This window comes from Pleurodeles waltl, chromosome 7 (genome assembly GCF_031143425.1).
Source record: "Pleurodeles waltl isolate 20211129_DDA chromosome 7, aPleWal1.hap1.20221129, whole genome shotgun sequence".
In the NCBI taxonomy this organism is placed as follows: Eukaryota; Metazoa; Chordata; class Amphibia; order Caudata; family Salamandridae; genus Pleurodeles; species Pleurodeles waltl.
The window spans coordinates 1,235,694,173-1,235,717,043 of record NC_090446.1 but is presented as its reverse complement, the minus strand read 5'-3'; the positions used below and the strand labels follow the sequence as shown (position 1 = coordinate 1,235,717,043).

At 42.5% G+C, this 22,871-nt stretch overlaps 1 protein-coding gene across 3 annotated transcripts in view; it reads right to left on the bottom strand.

Moving 5' to 3' along the window:
• SHISA6 (shisa family member 6) overlaps window positions 1–22,235 on the bottom strand; it is a 1,352,839-nt gene extending 1,330,604 nt beyond the window's left edge. For 2 of the 3 annotated variants that reach the window (XM_069200366.1, XM_069200365.1), the window contains exons 1-2: window positions 22,120–22,235; window positions 20,181–21,335 (exon numbers count right to left, since the gene is read on the bottom strand). In XM_069200366.1, coding sequence (XP_069056467.1) covers window positions 20,181–20,743 — 563 coding nt within the window. In that variant the 5' untranslated portion in view covers window positions 20,744–21,335; window positions 22,120–22,235. The remainder of the gene's footprint in view (window positions 1–20,180; window positions 21,336–22,119) is intronic. The other variant, XM_069200367.1, reaches the window with a different exon arrangement.
• Window positions 22,236–22,871: the final 636 nt, after the last annotated feature.

Below are 22,871 nucleotides of genomic sequence, written 5' to 3'. Positions count from 1 at the left end.
TAGGACACAGGCAACAGGCTATACCCAGAGAAATACATGTTATGTTCAAGCAGTACCAATAGTTTAAAAGTAAGGTTCAGAACATGAAAAAATTCTCAAAACACGTTTTTTTAAAACAAGAAAATATGTTAATGAGCAAAAATATGCCAAGATTTTGAAATAGTTAAAAAAAATCAACTTGTGATTTTTTTAAACCAAAAAGCTCCCAGAAAAAGCAAAGCAAGACTGAAAACAAAAGTCCGAGGTGACCAGGACCTAGGTGCATTTTCAGAGTTATTGGAATGGAGGTCAGATAAACCAAGCTGGTCACACCAGTCAAAGTTTTTACCTTCAGACGTAGCATTTGAAATGGAAGTAAAAGATTTCCCGAAGGGCAAGGTCCAGGGATGTCATCGAAGACAATCCCTCAATTTCAGAAACATCATTATGAAGCTCTCACTGAAGCCATTGGGTTTGATGCTAAAAACTATGAGTGGTACAAACCTGTATTTGAAGTGCCAAATTTGGTTAATTTCATATAGATTTACAGTTTTGCCCACGTCTAAGGATTTACCTTCACACCTAGTCACTTTTTGTCTCAAAATCTTTCAGTGAAAGCTCCAAGTGAGACAAACCTGATTTTCTTGCCTAACTGGGGGTGCAGCATTCCTCAGCAAGCCTCAGCACCATGCAGCTTGTCCCAGGCCTCCATAGGTGGGAAAATGATTAAGTGACACTTTTCTCCAAATTTTGGAAAAGTTTCTTGCAGTCAGTCCTGTAGTCCCTAGCTCCTCAGCACAGTTTTGAAGACACCAGGGCTCTCGAAGGTGAGGGCTCCTGCAGGATCTAGTTTTCTGTTGTCAGCTGGAGTCGGGAGACCTGTTTTATATACCTGAAGCAAACAAACAGGAGGTCACTCACTAGACCCTTGGGGAGCACATCAAGTTCATGGGTGCTAACAAGAGTCAGGAATCCTTGAACGATCCTTATTTTTGTCTAGTAGGAGTCTTCTTCCAGCACAGTCTTATTCAGATGGAGTCTTCTCAGGCCCAGCAATGATTCAAGGGGTGATGGTTGAGGTGCCAGGTTCATCTTATGCAGTAGTCAGTGACTAGAGAAATTCTCCCACCCAATCCTAACTGTTTTCTTGCAGTCCACCACCTCCTTTTGCTGTGCCTCCTCTTTGCCTTTGTGTAAACTTACTGTGGAGCCTGTTTCAATACAGCACAACACTTCAGCCGCCAGGTAAGCCTGTTTTCAGCTCCTTAACCTCCCCCTATTTGGAAGAGCTCTTGCCCCACTGTTCTTGTCTAATCTTAGATAGGTAATCTCCGATAGGTGATTAGCTGTTAACATTACTTTGTTCTTCCTGGCCTCAGAGGCAGACCATGGTTCTCGTAACCAGGGCCATAAACAACCCAAAACTAAATATTAATACCGATGTTTGGTCAGTATTGTGCCAGGCACTACAAAGAACATTTTTCAATGTTACTTTTGCACTTTTTTCATCAATAAATCAGACTTTGAAAATTAAGTTGAAAAGAGTTTTAAAGAATTCCATCTGAAATGTTATAAAAAAAGTCTTGCAAAGACTACACATTGAAATTGCTTTTAGGCTTTATTTTACTGGGAGATCAGGCTAACCCATATATACAGTACATATATAAAGATATATATAAAATATATATATATATATATATATATATATATATATATATATATATATATATATATATACCATGAGCTTTGTATGTTAGCACGATAGCCTATGGGCTTACAACTAACACTTTGGGTGGCCTATCATTATATACAAATTCCTACATGGCACTTTTTCTATCATGTCACTTCAGGGTAGTTAAATGTAGTCCACCCAGAGCACAATTGTCCTTTTGACAGGCAGATTGTTATCATATATAGGTGGTGTAAATACACCATGAAACACACATAGGACATATAACTTCCACATCATAGGTGCATTTCTTGTTCCATATAAAATGGTCTTACAGGACAGTTAAATAAGCCAACTGGGTGAGAACCATTTTATCAATATCATTTAGGTCCAGAGCACATTCACTGTGGCACTAAATACTGGTGCCACAGTGCAAAGTCAGAGTACCAATAAAAAGAAGGTAAAAAAAGGTGAGGAATCTTGGGTAATATATCAGAAAACACACATTTGCTACACCTGTGCTCCTCTGACCCTTCCCATTGTGACTTTTCCTGCTTGTGATTCGATTGTATGTTCTTGCAGCTCCTGCTAAAAATAAGACTGAGCAAAATCACATCATCATTTCTATGAAATTACACGAAAGTCCACAAACATTTAGTGACATTTGGTTTACTGGTATCTGGCATGAGTTTTGGTATGTAAGAACAAGCTTTGGGTAAAAAAAAAAACGTCTGCAAGATGTCAGCAGAAGTCTGGTTCCAGCAAGAACACGTCTCTTGGAGAGACAGTTTCTGTCTAAAGTAGTCTCTCTCAAACAAAAAATGACACAAAATTGCTTAATGCAAAATTTCAAATAACTGTTGGAATTTTACGAATTACACTAACTTCTCCAGGATAATTAGAAAATCTCCAGTCTTAGTTAATACATATGTATAGGAGAGTCCGATTAAGCTCCAAATCTTTTTATCCATATTTGAATCGTATTTACATATAAATTAGTGCTTTAATTTGTTTTAGGTTTACAATGCTATTTAAAATTAATGATGCTTGCAATGTCATGTTGGTTAAAATAAAGGTAGCTTCCCTTCCATTTTTCCAAGACCAACAAAGTATTGGAGCAGTCTTTCATGCACAAGATTGTAACAAAATACCAAAAGAAATAATGCCACACCTCTATAAAAAGTTCAACATGGAAAGAGTCTCTATGTAAGTTTCCATAACTATCCTGGTGTCCCTTTCCATTTATTCAAATAATGCCAGGATTGTCATAATTTAATTTTTCCCTCACAGGTAATGAATCATATTATAATGCTAATTTACAGATTGCAGGGCTGACTATACTATACTTTCTGACTGATACAGAGTACATGTACTAAATACAAAGGCCCATATTTATACTTTTTGATGCAAAACTGCGCTAACGCAGTTTTGCGCCAAAAAAATTAGCGCCGGCTAACGCCATTCTGAAGCGCCATGCGGGCGCTGTATTTATTGAATGGCGTTAGCCGGCGTTAGCCGACCGGCGCTGCCTGGTGTGCGTGAAAAAAAACCACGTACACCAGGCAGCGCCGGCGTAGGGAAAAATGGCGTTTGGGCGTCTAAAAATGGGGCAAGTCAGGCTGAGGCAAAACAAACTTCTTAACCCGATTCGCGCCATTTTTTTACGACGCCCATCCCCCATTGAAATGACTCCTGTCTTAGCAAAGACAGGAGTCATGCCCCCTTGCCCAATGGCCATGCCCAGGGGACTTCTGTCCCCTGGGCATGGTCATTGGGCATAGTGGCATGTAGGGGGGCACAAATCAGGCCCCCCTATGCCACAAAAAAATAAATAAAAAAATACTTACCACAACTTACCTTCTCTTCCCTGGGGTGGGTCCCTCCATCCTTGGGTGTCCTCCTGGGGTGGGCAAGGGTGGCAGGGGGTGTCCCTGGGGGCTTGGGAGGGCACCTCTGGGCTCATTCTGAGCCCACAGGTCCCTTAACGCCTGCCCTGACCCAGGCGCTAAAATCCGACGCAAATGCGGGTTTTTTTGACCCGCCCACTCCCGGGCGTCATTTTTGCCCCGGAGTATAAATCCGACGCAATAGCATCGCAGTCATTTTTTTAGACGGGAACGCCTACCTTGCATCTCATTAACGCAAGGAAGGTGTTCACGCAAAAAAATGACGCTAACTCCATGAACTTTGGCGCTAGATGCGTCTAACGCCAAAGTATAAATATGGAGTTAGTTTTGCGTCGAATTTGCGTCGAAAAAAACGACGCAAATTCGGCGCAAACGGAGTATAAATATGCCCCAAAATGTGATCGTCTATGTACTCCAAATGGCTCCATTTGTTCTACTCGAAGGATCGGACACTATAAGTCAAATAATCATGATGTGGTATATAGAGAGGTTGTTTAAAATAAACAAACCACTGCATCTGTATTTGCAGATTGTTTAAAGTTTTGAGAGTGATGGTACGAGTGTAGCACAAAGTTCACTTTATTTTTTCAGGAACAAACACCAGTATTGCATTTATCTTTTTCTCTGAGTGAGAAGATTTAGTTGAATTGATTTTTCCACATATGTTTGTGTAATGAGCTTCCCCCACCCCACTCTGATGAAGGCTTAATGCCCAAAACATCACAGAATCATAGATGGGGACTGGATGTATAATATTTGTTTGAATCACTGTTTGCAAATTCCCAGTTTCTGGAGACTCTGAAAAACATTCTGGAGATATATTTCCCTTATGTTTTCATGTCTAACTTGTCTTTACTATCTCATCTCAAATGAGTCGTTCTTCCCCCAGATGTTCTCAGGGCTGAAACATACTGTTCTGCAGAAAAAGCATTAGGAATTCGAAAGTGGAACAGATTGTCACTGCAAAAAGGAGTCAAATGGAGAAGCACCATCTATGTGCAGTGCAGCCTGGAGTGCATACACGAGTGGATGTATATTTTGACGATCTGTTGACTCCCGATATCTCTCGATATGAGTTTGATTACCTAGGGAACAGCTAGTTTCCCAAATGTTGGTACCTTTAAGTGGTAACTATGTGTGCCTGTTTCTTCTGCAAGTGATATTTTTTCACTAATTCAAGGATGCATTCAATGTGTCCTAATGAGTATCCAACTGCACAAATGATCATTTCTGGGACTGTCAAAATGTTGACCCTCTGTGTAAATCAGCCCGGAACAAATTATTGTAAAATGGGCAATAAAAATGAAATATATGTTTGCCCACTCTCAAACTGTTGTTTTAATGTGCCAGGCATTGTTCTTGTATCATTTTGATTTCACCAGTTTTCACATTTCACAAACACTGCACAGCTTCACTCTCAATTGAGTACCTATGTGTATATATTAATGTCAATTGATGAGTTTAAATATGAGTCAGCTTTTATTAGAATTTAGCATGTGCAAGTTATTCGTTGGTGACTAACTCAGCAAAATTGCAAACATCTACAATAACTTTGCAAACCAATCCAACCCCAGGTAACTCATTGCTATCTTACCCACCACCAACCAAGATGGCCACATGACTGAATTGAAAACTCCCACAAGAAACAACACACTTGCAATCATGCAAACCATTGATTCAGAGGGCCCAACTGACCCATGCCCCCCAACCCCATCTACAACCTTGAAACATCACCTACCATGTCCATCACTTTCCTTGATAAATGGAAACTTGCAGAAATCAAAGCCCTCCTCAAGAGGAGGAAAACCCAAGCCAACTGGGAAACGTCCGACCCATTCCCCTGTTTCTTATCTTGCCAAAGTGATTGAGAAGGCCATCAACAAGCAACTCACAACCCACCTCAAGCTTCACCATCTTCTAGGCAACTCTCAATCAGGATTCAGAAAGAACCACAGCACCAAAAAAGTGTTCATCGTGACCACCAATGACATTTGAATCATCTTGGACTGAGAGAAACAGCGTAGCGGTCCTCATCCTTCTCAACTTCTCCATGGTCTTCGACGTTGTTTCTCACAACACCCTCAACCGAAGATTCCACAAGATTAAAATACAAAATTATTTTCTCAAATGGATCTGTTCTTTACTTGCTGTAAGAACTCAAAGGGTCAGGGTGCCACCCTTCACATCAGAGAACAAGAAACTGATATGTAGAGTCCCACAAGGATCAATCTAAGTCCCATCCTTTTCAACATAGGCATGACACCTCTCGCCAGTATCATCCAATCACAAGACTTAACTGTCACCACCTACACTGATGACACCCAACTCATCATTTCCCTGGTGGGCATGACAACAATCAGAACCAACTGCACCTACTGCAAGACCCTGGTAGCAAACTGGATGCGAACCAACAGCCTGAAGCTCAACTCCAACAAGACGGAAGTTCTCGTGTGCAGCAATAAGACCTCCCCTTGGGACTCCACCTGGGGGATGTCAGAGCTAGGATCAACAACCATGCTCACAAACCATATCACAAATCTAGGGATCATCCTAGATGACAAGACATGATGGCTCAAGTTAATGCAGTCTGCACCTCCTGCTTCCATTCTCTACGCATGCTACCAAAAGCTCCAAACGATTGCCTCAGAACACCCAATGGACCAACGCGCACACATTCATCACCAGCAGACTGGACTGTGGCAAGATTCTCTATGCCAGCATCTCCAAATAACTCCTACACAGACTTCAGACCATCCAGAACACCACTCAAATTCTCATACTTGAGCTCCCACACTGTACTCACATCACACAGCACCTCAGGAAGCTTCATTGACTCCCCATGCAAAGCACACCCAATTCAAACTTCTCGCACATACATACAAAGCCCTACACAAACCAGGATCAGAATACCCGAAGAGCTACACACACTTTTACAAAACCCACCAGACACCTACGGTCTGCCTCACACACATTCAACACAGCTGCAAAAGCAAACCCGGAAGTCGCTCAATCTCCTACATCACACCCAAGACATGGAACGACCTCCATCAACATCTCAGAGTCTCCTCCTCACTACTTGAGTTCCGCACCAAGCTGAAAACCTGGTGTTTCATATAAGCACTTTGGGGACCATGCAGCTACACACATGCCTAAGTGCCTGGGTGTGCTACACAAATCAACATAGCATAATGTAACCACAATGTGACGATGAGAGAACTAGCCACCATGTAAATATATAAAAGTGTTCTCTTGAGTCAGTTGAGCAAAACCGTTGTTGTTTATATAGACCCTCCATAAAGGAGTCAATGGAGAAGCACCATCTATGTCTAATGTTTCTGAGAAGACATATTTGTTGTCCACATTTGAATTAACACTGTCAAGTTGACATACTTTACTGGTGTTCTTAACAGCAATGATTTATTTTTTAAAACACCCTTGCCAGGCACAGGGGTGCTTAGCAAAGGACTCCGAAGTGGCTCCCTTTCTGAGCTCTGTTCAGTACCTCCTAAACACAGGCTCCACAACATTCAGAGGATATTTGTGGCTCAGAGATAAGGACAGGGGCAGGAAGGAAGCTTAGTGCCAATAAAGTGGTAGCTGTGGAGGACATTGAGTGGGCTGATTGTGGAGTGTCCCTCAGCAGTGCATAATTTGTAAATAAAAACATGCTGGTGCCAAAAGTCCTCCTCCTAGATACACTGCTGCTGCAATTAAATGTGCGAACACGGAATACTGAAGCAGCATAATCATGAAGCCATCTCGAGACTCTTTACTCCATTTATAGCCACCCTCTGCCCCTTTGGCTCACTCCTGCAGATTTCTGCTATCTCCTTTTGTAACTCTTTTTCATTTTTCTCTTCCTCCATCTTTTCCAAATGTGTCTTTTGCTCGCAATAAATGCTTGAGGCAGAAAATTAAGCGCTGGCCCTCAAAAATAAGTGCTGTTCATCAGCACCGGAAACAACAAGCACAAATTAAGCACTGTTCCTCAGTGAAGGTAAAGAGGGACTCCATGATGAACTGATGAAATGGCAATAGTGAACAGCTATACCACTCCCTCCCCAAGGGACATTGGCAATAGACAAGATGCGATTGGATCTTGACTTCCGTTCCTCTTCGACATGGATGTTAGATTGCTAACATCACCTGAGATGACATATAGATGCCCAAGATTGCATGCTGATGACTGTGATATCAAAAAAGAGGGGGCAAAAAAGACACCCATGAAAAGAATATAATGCATGGGACTTCAGGCTGTCATGGCGGAACACACTGGAGACTCAGAATAGAAAAGATTGATATGTCAGTGCTGTTAAAAAGAGAGAAAGCACTAATGGTTTAATGGATGCACTCCCTACAAAATCAAACAAACACTATAATTACACTGGTGTCTAAAAAATGACACAGATTGAAGCAAGGAAATTGATGGCTAAAACCAATAGTCATACTAGCATCTGACAAGAAAAGAATATGCTAGGAACTGACCAAAAGGAAAAATATGAATAACTCCAGCAATATGCAATAGTTTCCACTATGTAGTTAGACGCTAAGGTAGAAAGTTTGAAACAGAGTATATCAAGATGCAAAGAAGTTATATCAGGGCATGTGGCAGAAATAACAAAAATGAAATGGAGGCTTTAGTTTTGTAACCTGAATATCCATAACTGGAGACAAAATCGAAGTGGAAGGGCTGCTGTAGAGCAATTAAACTGCACCTTAGCTTTGTGTAATGGAGAGAGAGGAAATGGGATCTGTCTTACCTTGGATGACCAAAGCTGGACAATCATCAATGATCGACAACATACTATAAAAAGGATAATTTACTGCGCAAAAAGAAAACAATGTTATGTTTCCAGGCTTGTCGTATGCAGGTGGACAAGGGCAATGGCAGTTCAGGAGCTGAGCAGGCCATTGATCTAAATGGTGGTGAGGATCTTGGCCAGGCTCCTCTCAAGCTAATGGCTCAGCGTGAACAAAGTTGACACTTCTATAAAGAGCAATTGTACTCAAATCCACCATCACAAATGAATATGGCTTATCTATGGGTGTGAGAAGTTACAAGGTGAAAAGCTTTGCAACTTCCACAAATGTTTTATTAAATGCCATGCGTTTTTTCACTTTTTAGGGGCGAGAGCAAAGCGCTCCGTCCCCTGCAGTAATCTCTTTAGGCTTCTAACAATGCCCATGTCACGTCAGTCAATTTCATTGGTTCGTGGGGTTGCCTTTTAAAATCCACTTGCTTTCATTTGGGTAAGCCATGCATACGTCATGCCTTTTCCGCTGTTTAGCCCACCTACACAGCACAGGTAAACTACTGAAAACATACGAGGCTTCCGGGCTACTTTATCTTTTTATTTTCCACACAGCGCGATCACCCTGGGGTTTACATAGTGCGATCGCGCTCTGTTTTTCCATTTTCAATTTCAGCGCGATTGCGCTGCATTTTACATTGTACGATCGTGCTTCGCTTTCGTCTTTTAATTTGTGTGGTAAGAAATGTCTGGTTAGGAGTTCACAACGGTAATAGCCCTAACTCGAGCAAATGCGAGACCCGTTGCATTACAAATGCTTGTTTAAACTGTCAGCTTTGCAAATTGTGTGGCTAGCGAAACTGTTAAAAGGGAAGTCTGCGTGACTGCGGACATATGCTTGGCTACTTCTCAGAGCTGCTGCTCTGCCACTCAGCGAGTTGGGTTTGAAAACCGTACTCCTTGTCCAGAAAAGGCAAATGTTTGCCTTCTCTGCCCACCAGAGGACCCGACCTTTAGGATGGTGCATGACCCTGTAACATTTTCCCCTGCCGCTCGGGGCTTGGGGTAGCCCTAAGTAATAGAAAAGAACCTCATTCTACAAAGCCATTTTCCTGCAACCTATGCCTTTGTGGGACAACCAAGTGCAGGGAACTGGAGCCAAATTGTGCCTCAGCAAAAGTAGGGCAAAGTCTGGGAACCTGGTAAAGATTCCTTATTTTGCTCAAGTTAATGGGAAACTTTTAAACCTCACACACTCCTAACATACATGAATTTCAAGAGTACCCTGAAACATAGTACGTCCTAAAAGATACAGTTCTGCCCCTGAGAATTTCCTACAGTTTGCATACGGAGGGCCATTAGGCAAGCAGAATCCTAGATTTAAGCACCTCATTTTAAGACCACACGTTCCTCGCATTTTCATAGTGGGCATGTAGTTTTTCTAGAGGCTAGATAATGATGATATATGTGTGAGAAAAGTGAATGTTGCTTTTTGGATAATTGTTTTATTGTATTCAATACAACAGATTGAAATGTGAAAATCGCATTCTAAAAAGGCTAAGGCTGATACATGTTTGAATTTTCTGGCCAGCATAGGTTTGGTAGTTAATTATTCAATACACAATTGGAGAACGGATTGCAATTCTACTAGAAAAGATGCATAATATGCGTGTATTGCGCTATCTATAATCCCTAAATCACTCACAATCTTTCACTGCCCTTCTTTCACTCTTTGTCACTGTTGCTCTTAAACTAAAGGTTTCTGCACGTACCCATCCTTATCTCCCTGTCTCAAACATGCTCCCTTTTTCTCGTTGGCTTTTTTTCTCACTTTCTGTTCTACCCGTTTTTTGGTCTTTGACCTTCATTTTATAAGGTCATATACTCAGTGACACCTCTTTGTGGAATAAACTTCCTTCATGCTTCCAGCCTCTAAAGGCATGTCAGAAATTTCACAATGAAAGAGCCAAACTGGATGTAACACATGTGACTTTTGAACGTCTTGGAGAAATGTATGCCTTTGTTGTGTTAATTGGTATTTGCTGGACATGCTTGCACTCATATCACTGAAGCAGATGAACCTTACATGCCAGCTCAGTCTTTAGAGATGAAAATAGCCACATTTTTTTAAGTTTGATATAGTCAAGATCATCTACTCAAATAGACGACTAAACTCCAGCACAGAGGGGTGATAGTCCAAACCTGTGACTGTCATGGCTGTTCTTTGAAAATGTGTGATCACAAGGAGAGGACCACAGGATGACCACACTTTTTCAGGATTGCAGTTACTATGTCTGTTTGAAAATAGAGGAAAGCAAAAAGCAGAAAGGCTCCTGACTCTAGAAAAGTTTCAGCTGATCCCTGAGAACCAGTCCTAGACGAATTCTAGCTGGAGAGAAACCAGGGGGCTGGAATAAAGCTTTTAAAGGCCCAAGGGCTGCAGGAGTGACCAGGAGGAGCTCTCCCAGCAGTTTTAGAAAAAGGGAGCCCTAGTCATTTTTCCGATCTCCAGAGTACTAGCACAAGGTACTAAGGCTTGCTCAGAGAGGTCACATCCTAGGTGGGCAAGAAAAATCGGGTTTGTCCTACTTGGAGCTCTTTGCTGCACCGAAAACAAGGTCAGTAGATCCTCACATCAAAGGCATTTGACCTTGCAGAGCCCCGCTCTGCTACAGCTGCCTTCCTGTTGGGGGATTTTTAGACACAAAAGAGTGACTAAGGGCCACATGTACAAAACTGTTTGGGAGGTAGCAAAAAGCCAGATGTGCAGAATCTAACCATTTGCATCTGCAAAAAAGGAATTTTGTAATGTAGAAAGAGCAAATTTGGTAACTTGGTACTGAATCACATATTGGCTTTGGGAATCGATATTTGGAAGAAGCATGTTTAGGTTGTCCTTCCAAATACTGATTCACAGTGCTATGTATTAATGTTTTGTGACAGAATTCCAGTCTCAAATCATTATATTTTATCGACACCTCAAAGAAGGTGAGAACCCATTTCAAAATGGGAAGGGGCTGGGAACCCCTTCCCTTTGAGAATGTAAAAATTATTTTTTTTTTAGAGAAGGCAGTGGCCCAATGGGCATCTGCCTAATCTTAAAAAAAAGGAAACTTGAAAGTTTCATTTTCTTTTTTTTTCAAATGCATCCTGTTTTCCTTTAAGGAAAACAGACTGCATTTAAAAAATGTCTTCTATTTAAAAGCAGTCATAGTCATGGTGGTCGGCTGACCCCAGCAGGACATCCTCACTGAGATGGTATCTATTTATGGTGGGCCACAAATTACCACCTACCTTATTAATATTAGGGGTGCGTTGAATGTTTCATTCTGTTCATGGAACTGGCAGAATTGGTGGAATTTGCCAACTCTGCGTTACTCTTGTAATGCAGAGATCTGGCCATATTGCACCTATCAATGCATGGTGGGATTTTGTCTCGTGAGGTTTCTACAAATGGAAGATGGAGAGCATCCCCTAGCACTATTTCCTAATGTGGGTAGTCGTGGTCAGAAGGTGATTCTTGAGTAGATTTTCTGCCACACAAGTAGATTTTCTAATCGAGTGGCAGCAAAATCAACTCAAATGGCTGCACGCTCTTGCACACCACATCGAGACATTCATGCTGACTTTTCAGCTCTCATGCTAGTGGCGCTATATTGCAGCATGAGGTGCATATTTTCCATTCGTTAGCAGATCTCTGAGGAATCTTGCACAATTTTTATAGAAATCCATAGAATTCTGTGGCGTAAAACTCAGAAAGATCTACCCACCCTTGTTTAATATTCACTAAGAACTGCTATTTTAAATATATTCTTTAGGACACTAGGAACTGTGATTTCCCAATTGTGATTCAGTAAGAATCGCAATTTGGAAATCACAGTTCCTATTTTTTGTACATGTGGCCCTGAGTTTAAAAGAAAAACCTTGGAACGTGGAGGGGCAGCGAGCTATCCTAGCAGCAAAGTGAACTCAGTAGCTACAGAATTCAGCTTTGTCTTGCAAAGCGCTTTGCCTCTAAAACCAATTACTTCAGTGGGTTCTCGAAGATGATGTATATGAATCTGGGGGACACTTGCTAGCTTAACCCTTGGAATTTACCCCACTGGAAGACCTTGAACTGCAGAAAAAAGAGTAGTTTCCAGGGTAAAAACTTTCACCAGCATCACCCTCTTGTTGTATCTGACATTCACTCCATCACAACCAGCCTGAAATCACATCTAGACCCTGGTCAGCAGGAAACTACTATTTTTCAAAGGTGTTTATTTTTAGGGGTATTTTGCCTTAAATGTTTTACATTCATATTCGTATATCCCCTTACCCACGTCTAATAGTGTTGGTGCATCTTGCTTGGTCACTTAAAGTGATTTGGGAAATCTTTCTGTGTTCTTGGCTTTAACATTGTTTCACTACTTGGTTGACTTTAACCCATATTTCTTGGTGGAACTTGCTGCTGCTTGTGCCATGGCTACGAGGCATTAAGCAGAGTTTCACTGATTCTTGTGCCACGTTTTAAGCAAGATGTATTCATTAAGTAAGTAAGGGTTTCCCTTTCCCTGTTTAATAACCCATTTATTGACACTATGCCTTTATTCTGAGCTTTTCATAGCGATCTCTAAAATGACAGGGATTTGGGGGAACAGCCTACTTCAGCGGTGCATTTCTAGTCAAAAGGAGACGGTATTAAAAATAAAGGGAAAACATTTGTGGAATTTTGGTGAATAAACGTGCATAATTAGTGACATGGAACACTTTTTCAGTTGCCCAGCTTATTTGTCAGACTCATGCTCTGGACTTTCAATAGATGTATCTGCATTAAGATGAAGGGGTTAGAGAGGCTGAACAGTGCATATTAGAAGTAAATCACCCCTAGGTTGGTGTTTGAAATGAAAGTCTGGTATGGAGGGAACATAAAGTATGACTCCATCATACTTTATATGCTCAGTTGAGAGTTGTTGAATTTTCCAGAGAAACTGGTTGTTTCCAGGTAGTTTCTCTGTGATCTTTACATAAACATCATTGTGATTTTTACTGTATTTTTAAGAAGGGAAAGAGGTGCAGTTTGTTGGTCACAGAATTAGTACGCTCTACTTTCCAAGCGCCGTTTAATATAAATCAGCATTTTCCATTTTTTTCTGTAGAGGACAATTGGCTTTATTTCAGTGCTCACATGTCTTCAGGTAAAAGAAATGGGAAATCGGGGAGATGGAGGCGTTTGCTCAGGCTCACACAACATGGCCAATTGGGAAAAAAGATAGTATCCAAGTCTCTTATCGCCATAGTTTTCGTCTTCGTGAAATCCTGTGTTAATTTCTCACTCGTTTTTTGGTACTAACAGCATAGTGCCAAAACCTCCACTGTGGAAAACCAAAAAGACAGCAAGTCCATTTCCACCAGTTTTGCTGGTTGCGCACTATTGTATGTGGCAAACAGATGTTGCTGCAGTGAATAGAGGACACATTTTTCAGCAAATAACAATGAAGCGTAAAGAGTGAAACTAAGTGCAACAAAGGTATTGGTTATTTGCTTTAAGTAAACAACTGGGATTTTATGAGGAATCGAGATTTCAACCGAAGAATTATATTATATTAACAAACACTTTACCAGTATATAGCAAAACGATTGCGTGCATGGATGATGTTTGTATATTAAAAATCTGTCAAAAATATTTCGTTAGAAACGTAGATGCATCTTTCACATTTGAAAGGTGAATACAATACGGTGTTTTAATTCTTAATATACAAACATAGCACAAATGGTATACAATCTGTTTGAACCACGTTTTTTAGATGAGAGCTACATTTTTTCAACTTCAGTATTATATAAGCAACAATAATGGTGTAAGTGGTTTGCCCTGTTATTTTCTTTCTTGCACCAGGGCACAGGTGCACACTCTGAATAGATAAAACTGTCAATTGGACGTGCCCTTAACCCAAGTGCAGCAAGGCTTAATAAGAGCTGATTGGTGCAGGTGGGGCTCACAGGTGCTCAATTTTTGAAACCACTAATTTTTCCTCAATTTACTTTAATGGATGGATGGAAAGAGAGAGGAAAAACAAAAGCGGAAACACAGGCGAAGTGAAAAATGGAAAACTTGTGACATAGGGTGAAAACAAAAATAAACAAGCATTTGCAATGCGATCGCACTGAAATTGAAAATGGAGAAACAGAGCATGATCATGCTATTTAAACCACAGCGCAATCGCGCTGCGTGGAAAATAAAAAGATAAAGTAGTCCGGAAACCATGCTGAAAACATGGAGCCTCGTATGTTTTCAGTAGTTTACCGGTGCTGTGTAGGTGGGCTAAACACCAGAAAAGGCTTGACGTATGCATGCCTTTCACGAAAGCAAGCGGATTTTAAAAGGCAAACCTACAAACAATGAAGTGACTGACATGACATGGGCATGGTTAGAAGCCCAAAGAGAGATTACTGCAGGGGACGGAGCGCTTTTCGCTCGCCCCTAAAAATAACCTGGAAGTGTGAGATTAAGAGGCAGGAATCATTTGGTGGTGGTTAAAAGAGGCATGAGATGGAATCAAGAGTACACAGCCTTGGTATTGTGCACCCTGACATTTGATAGCACTGGCTGTGGGCTTCTGAGCAAAATATTCGGCCCCTGTACCTATTCTTGTACAAATTAAGCATTGATTCTAGCCACAAGGAGGAGCCGTGGAGGGAATCTTCTTCTATGGACAATGTGTGGAAAATGTGTATTGAGTAAGGCATACAGATTTATTTGAGCTCTAAGAAAAGGTAAGCAAAACCTTTCAATTACAATACCAACTTACATGATTGAAAAACACTTTGAAAAGTCACCATCAACCATGCAAAGGTGCATTATTTACACGTTCTTTGGCTTTATAATCTGGAACCTTACAAGCCATACTCTTCAAAAATACTTGCCTTTTTTGGAATTAGCAATAGTGTTTTTCTGTAATATATCCTCTATTATAGCCAAATAGTTGAAATGGTCACATATTCCTTTTATAAATTCATTCAAACACTGTACAATGACAGAGAGGGGAATTATACTATTGGGCTGCTCAGTTGATTCCAATGAATGTCTGGGTGTTTGGGGACATCAATGATCAGACTATCTGGTTAAAATTTTCCAGGATCACCAATAATGTACAGCAGTGGTAGAGTCATGCAGTGAAATTAACTAAATTGGTTGGAAGACTCACTCACAAATGCCCCTTGTAGCATGGATCAGGGCTTATCAAGTGTCCGGGGCTGAACCGGCTCAAGGTATGGAACCTAAATGCCATAAGAAAGCTGGGGGACAACAGGGAAGGCAATCACATTAAGTCCCCTGAAGAGTTGACCCTGGAATTTTCCCTACTTAACTCCAATTCTTTCGATTTACAGTTATGATATTTTAGAAGCAAATATCATTAACCAAACTGTCATTCCTGAATGTAACCCTTTAGAACAAAAAATGACTATGGAGAAACTGGGGAAAAAGGGAATTTCCAGAGCTCATGTCATTAATACTAACAATTCCAGATCCAATGGCAGACTTGTGACCTAAATGAGAAACTAAAGTAGGGAACCTTGAAGATACAGACTGGGCAAAGGCTAAAATGGCCTCATGCACACTATTTCATTATGCCTCTGAATCATATAATTTAAGTTCTTCCACTGAGCTTACTACTAACATGAAAAGCTTTGGAAAGTGAATGGGCACCTTCATACCCATTGTATGAGATGCAAAACAGCAATATGGCCCTAAATCCACATGATGGGGATTGCCCTACCTTTTACCAGTAGTTGTTACAATTACAGAATACACTCAAAAGGGTGACAGATGGTCCGGCTGTACTGCACCCCAAGATTGCCATTGAAGGAATCATGGACAAAACGAGAGATACTAGACACTTAGAGATATGGGAACAACAGTTACAAAACAAGAGTTTGCACCACACTGGGGCATGGCCAGTGCACCCTCTTCGACCAAAGAGTTCAGAGGCATGGACCACTGCCCCAGGGCTGAAAAGTCAGTCTATATGGCCAGAGGATGCCCTCAAAAGCACGAGAACCAAAATTGCCATTGCATATTTCTCAAGACCGACTCAAACTCCTGCAAATGTAAAATTAAGACATACATGTTGGGACCTGGGGTATATGAAATGGGAAATGCGATGTTTTCGTGCTGTTTGTGGCACCTAACATGCAATAAAAAAGAACTGTATACAAAGAAAAGGTAACAGGGGTGAGGTGCTTGCAGAACTGTGGCCTCGGCGTTCGGCCTATGTAAGTCCTATTACCTGAAAATGAAACATGACGGCCGAACAAGAGGGGGACGAGTGAACTGTCACTCAGAGCACGCCACATTGTGGCGGAGCGAAACAACCAGAGCGATCCTTGCTAGAGGAAAGCAGCGTTAAGTGAATGTAAACCCCGGGAGTGCGGCGGGGGAGAGGAGGTGTGGAGTGAGACAGGGGACTGAGAGGCCGGTGCCAAGCAAAGGACACGGAAACATGCTGCTTCTTCAGCAGTCTCCAGAGGATCGGGCGGCTTTGATACTGGGCGGTGAAGATTGGCCCAAACACGAGCCAGTGCGCACGTTGCTGTGCACGTGTTCTCATTTTTGCGCAACGCATGGCCTCAGAGCGTCTACACAATGAAATGTTACTACACAATCTCGCTGCTGACTGCCCACGGGGAGCCCTCTAATGTACTCAAACTGAACCCAAGGGCAAGATCTTTGTTTACTGGAGAATAAACGTTTCTAATACAATAATTCAGTGGCTGAATAAAACACTTCATACTCTAGTTGCATCATGTGTCTAAAAATAGTTTGTTACATCCTCGTACTAACCAGTTGATGTTCGACATTCCCATTAGTTGCCCATCTCAGCTAATGACAGACCTGCAATGACCAACCTGTGCGTGTGACCCTACCTAAAATAATACTACTAATAATAGGAAAAGCCCATCGTCATAGGTAAGAAGAATTAACTATATAACGGGCTGGGTCAGCCTGGGTTGTAATGGTTACTACTATACACAAACACTGAAACGTGGTATGCATTCAGCTGATGAGGAAAGAAATGAGACCACACATAAGTAAAATGTCATCAGCTTTAGGGCTCAAGAAAGCAATAGGCTCGACAGATGTTAGTTGTTGATCACAGCTACCAGTTCGGTGTTGGCTGGCTGTTTACCAGTGTTACCAGTGATGACTAGAATGGCATTCTGAGATTCGGCAATCCTAATACAACAGATGTTGAATACTAATAACTTGGTTTAATTTGTAATACCAGATGTGACTAATATCTAATGTAATTTTACTTTTTTATCATCCTACAAAGCCCTTATTAATATATGGCATTTCTTAGGTCCCCTCAACCGAACTTCAATAGCAAGGATGAAAGTCTGAGTCAGCACCGCCGGTAGCACATATGTTGACCAGAGGTCTATGGGTAATGATGCCCATGACCTTTCTTTCTGACTCTAATTACTGCAGGAGCTGTTACACACAGGCTTTCCGGGGCACAACGCTTCTTTCCACAAAAGGCAAACACTCCACTCCACACAGTGTCCATTTGAAGTATGTGAATCCGGACAGGCACATCTATGAGACGTGTCCTCCATGACTACAATCTGTGGAAGTGGTATAGATGCCTCAGGAACTTCAGGAGCTCTGTATAATTACGTGTGATCTATTTCATGGAACTGCGCGCTCCCCACTTTGTATAGCATGTGATACCGAGGACTGGTATTTATCTAGGGCACCTCCACGTTTCATAGTGAAGGGAATTGAGGCCCAATGATATTACGTAATTTGTCCAGGACCACACAATTAGGTCAAGTGTAGAATGTGATATTAGAATTTAGCAACACATGACCCAGGTAATAAATTAGCAATTATAGGCGCATTCTTCCACTCCATGTCCTATCTGCATCAGTAAAATCACGCTGTTGTGTACTCTTAACAAGCCCTAGAACCTTCATTTGCGTCGTTTGAGATGTTTGTGGACGTCAAACTTTCTCCATATGGTAGATGCAGCAGGGTATGTCTATGCACTGCATACAGCATGTGCAGCCAAGCACTGCATCTAGTGTAATGATCACCATGAATTGGAATTTTGGCGTCAGTATCAGAGAAGCTTGAATCCCCATTTCCAATAGATAATATTTTTTCTTAAGCAGCATTGCTCGGCATTTTCCTTTCCCTTCTTCCTTTATTTCCTTTCGTTCTCTAGTTCTCTCAATGTTTACAATTAACAGTGTACTCTTTATCTTCTACTGTCTGCCTCTTTCTCATTTTTTCCGCCCTTCACATACTACCTACCTCCTTATTTATCAGCCTCACACCATCTTTTTCTATACACACTTGCCTCCCTCTCTTCCTGCCTCCCTCTCACTTTGCATTTGCCTCTTCAACAATCCTTTCTTCTGCACAGTTAAATCCTTATTTTTCTGCCTCATTCTCTTTCTCCTCTGCCTCTATCTCTCCCTAGCACTGTCTTCTTTCACACCATTGTCTCTCGGTCACATTTCATGTCATAATTCAAATTATTTACATATACTATCACAGGCTGTGTTCTCAAACATACAGTCTCAAAGGGCATTCAAGTGATCCCTTTTTTTAGTCTACTTGTATTAATGTTCCCTTGACAACCTCACCTCTAGCTGGGGAGAGCGCCATATAATTCACTGCTTACTTGATTGAATGCGGTTTACTTGTGATTCATTTGAGAAGCTGTCTTTGGTACGTCGGTAGATTAAAAAACGAGATTAAACTGAAGACAACGGATGATTATAGCTGCAACCTGGTGTGATTAATGGGAAAACACATCAGAAGAAATAGCTAAGTCACATTCTATTATGAAGTAAAGTAACTACGCTGAAAGCCCGAAGTCCAAAAACAGCGAGTCTTAAATATGTGAGCATGTCCAGAACTTGCTCCTTAAATTAAAAACACTCCTTTTTAATCGCTTTCTTCTCTTTAATTCTTTGAACCAGCGATAGGCTGGTGCCAGTATTCTGTGGATTCTGGGATACACCGATTAACAAAACAGGGAGAACCATTTGGATGCTTCATTGATGCAACAAGCCTTGCTCTGGACAGGCCGGCTACACCTGAAATAGGCTTGCCAGGGGTAGGTAGTATGTGCTATACAAATGCAGAACTTCAAAGCACTCTCCTATACTCGACGCTGTTAGGCTCTAAAGGGATGTTCATCAGATGCGAGAAGCATGTATTTAAATATTTAAGTACAAGCAACAGGGGTTATAATTACCTTTGTGAGCTGTGAGATTGACCACATGCAGCAAATGCAAGCTTGCCAGGACATTGCATTAGCACACACGTGTGTGTGCGTGCACATGCTTGGTCGCATCAGGTGAGGTGAAATATGAAAAAGTTGGGGTTGACCCCATTTAAGCTAGACTGGCAACAATGCCATTCTTCCCTAAGATGGAGTCTTCCCTTGAAGAGCTGATTTTGGCCCCTCAGTCACCATTCACAAGGAGCCACGCAATTTCAATGGGCATGCTTGGTTGTTTAACATATGGCTTCCATCTTTGTAAGAGGTCTCAAATTTGACAGATTAGAGAACAGAGGAACATGGAGATAAAGTAAATCATCTAGGAATACACAATTTGTCAAGTGAGCACTCAGACATTACAGTTCACAGAAGTCTCAGGGCTGCTAGACTGACACATGATGTAGCAACAAGAAGGACAATCAAGGCTTTGAGCACTATACAAACTGCAAATAGGAGAAGTGAGTTTCAAGAGTACTGGGATGTTCTGGTTCCACTCACAGCATTTACCCCCTAGCCTATGACTCAGACTGAAAGAAGAACTACAATAAAGTAAACAGCCGATTTACCCTTCCCCTGACCATCAGCTATCACATCTTACCTGTGGATATTCATTTCCCGAGGCGGGCGCCTTGCCTTGTCGTAGGCCACTTTGGCAAAAATCCCTGCCATGATGACAAAAGAAATAACCCCGCAACTAATGTACACCGTAGTGTTGGTCTTGTCCTTCTCAGGGTCATATTCGACCTCCGGGTTCACTGTTGTGACCTTGGTCACAGCAGAGTCGCTCCACACGGGGCTTCTGCAAGCGGGCTGGTCCAGCCTCTTGCTTTTGGTGTCACAGCAGAACCGGTAGGAGCACGTTCCACAGCAGTAGCGATGGGCAGTGTTGTTACAGTCGAACTCTTTGTCCCACTGGCCACTGACATCATAGTAGCCCATGCACTTGTCATAGTTGAAAACTATGGGGGGCTTGACCTTGCGGGTGACCACGACAGGAGGCAGAGCTGTGCTGTTGATGTCTTTCCCTTTGGGAGAGTTGGCTGGTCTCCTGGATGGCCCCAGGTTCTTGGCACCTTTTGTCCTGGTCCCCGCATCACAAGGGCACATCACATTCAAGGGGTCCAGGTAGATCAAAATAAGCAAAAAGTGATACCTTTTCATGGTGAGCTGCCTTGCAACTGAGGTATCTTTCTTTACGAGCCTAAAGAGGACACAGATCCCAACCTTTGGACTTCCTTGCAATTGGAAAGTAATCCCCAAATCCCAACGGTTTGTATCCCTTTCACGAGGGGCGAGTGATCATCAGAATCCTACTGTCTTTCTTGGAGACATCATCATATTGAGGGCACACCACGTGGTCAGCGAGTTCCTGCCGCCTGTTTCTGGGCATAGAATGCCTTAGCGTTTTGGTCCACGGAGTTTTACACCAGTGGATGTTCCTTTCTTCTGCTCCTCAGCCGTGCGCCCTGCGTAGCAGCCATGGCCGAGGGGAAAGGCGATGTGCTCCGAGCGAAAGGACTTAAAATCCGCAGGGACCCCAATACCTCGGATGGTGAATTCTGCTGGCCGAGGGGCTGCAAAGTTTGCGGTCGGGGTTGAATACCAGTCGATGATCCCAGGAAGAAGTTGTGGAAGCAAACCATCCTGGGAGAGAAGGAGAGAGAGGCAGACTTTTTTCAAAGACCGATCTCCAGCATTATGTAAATATACGAGTTTTAATTAAGGTTTCTGAATATCAGATCTCCAGCGAGTCCTGCGATGGTTAAAAGACAGATGAAAACAGAAATCATTAGGGACATGTCAAGTGAGAAAAACACACACTTGCGCACTTTGCAGAACAATTGTGTGACTACCGGTGGCGATTTCTGCGTTAGGGTTTGGAGAAAGGAATTTCAGAAAACACGAAATAGCGTATTTCCGGTTTGCTCGTTGCGCCAGAGAGAAACCGGTGCTTGAACAGAAAGCCGAAGCAATCACATGAAAGGAATGCAGACAAAAAAGGGTGAAAGGTCTCTATGCCTCCTGTAATAGCAGCAACTGTCTGCAAAGACGCTCCGAGGGACCACAGAAGCACATTTAATAAATGCGCGGTCAGTTTAGGTCAGCAGAGCTCAGACAGAAATTTCCACATGTGGACCCAAGATGAGACCCCATAGAAAGCCTTTACGCATCCTGCAACCTTATTTACAAGCGTCGTACATGGTAACAGGAGATCTGCTCGATTTTATTCGCTACTCACCCGTTTACATTACCTTAGTTACAAACCGCTTCACCCACCCCTAGAATCTAACGTGCTTCTTTTTAAAGTGCACTTCGTGGGTACCAGACTTGACCCCAGTGCACTATCAGACACTGCACTGCAAGACATGTCTGCTTTGAGCCGCTCCAGACCGTCGGGAAACGGAGGACGAGGGCAAGAAAAGTCCCACTTTTAACACCGGAATCAAAACCTGAGGTGATTCCTCCCAAAAGGAGCAGGGCAGGTGCGGAGATGCTGGCGGTCTTCTCGCAGCTGTCGCCGCGCGCTCCCCACTTACCATCATTGCCTGGGACTGCAGATGTTGTGGTGCTGAGAGGACCGCTCCTGCATGAATGGAAAATCCTGCTGCCTGCACTAGAGCGCGCGGGGGAGAGGGAGAAATGCCTTAGGCACGCCCACATCTTCCAGGCGTCTCTCCCTGCATCACTCCGAGAGCCACGTCACTAAAGCACAAGCCCTAGCTCAGGAACGTGCCTCAGCCAGTTCCCTTTCTCGGGGTTCACACCTGTTAGTGTTTTTTATTATTATTAGGAACATGCTGTACATGATTCTTGGTGTCTCAGTAGCTGACTGTACTGACAGGAGGCTTTGCACGTCCCTCTCGCGGCACCGCTGGGAAGGCGCCGGTTGTCCTGAGATGCCAAAGTCTGGGTACCACCATGTAATGTCGGGGAAGCTGTGAGATTTAATTAACCCCCCCCCCCCCTACAACCCCACACCCATTCATTCGATTGAATTGTGTGAACCCGGGGAAACCACGCCCTGCCCAGTAATGTTGAATACAACAAATTAAAGAGCCTAGAAGTTGGATAATTATTTTCTCCATAGATGAGGTGGGGATTGCAGGCAAGTAACGTATTTTTTCATAGAGAACAAGGTGCACTCAGTACACGGCAGCCAATACTTTCTTATTCGCTCCGGTGAACTACGTTTCCGAAGCGCCGTGGCAAATGCGTGTGGTTGTAAAAAGGATAGAAAAGTCCTTTTGGTAACATGGAAACCCCCGGCTGCTATGCACAATTCTGATGC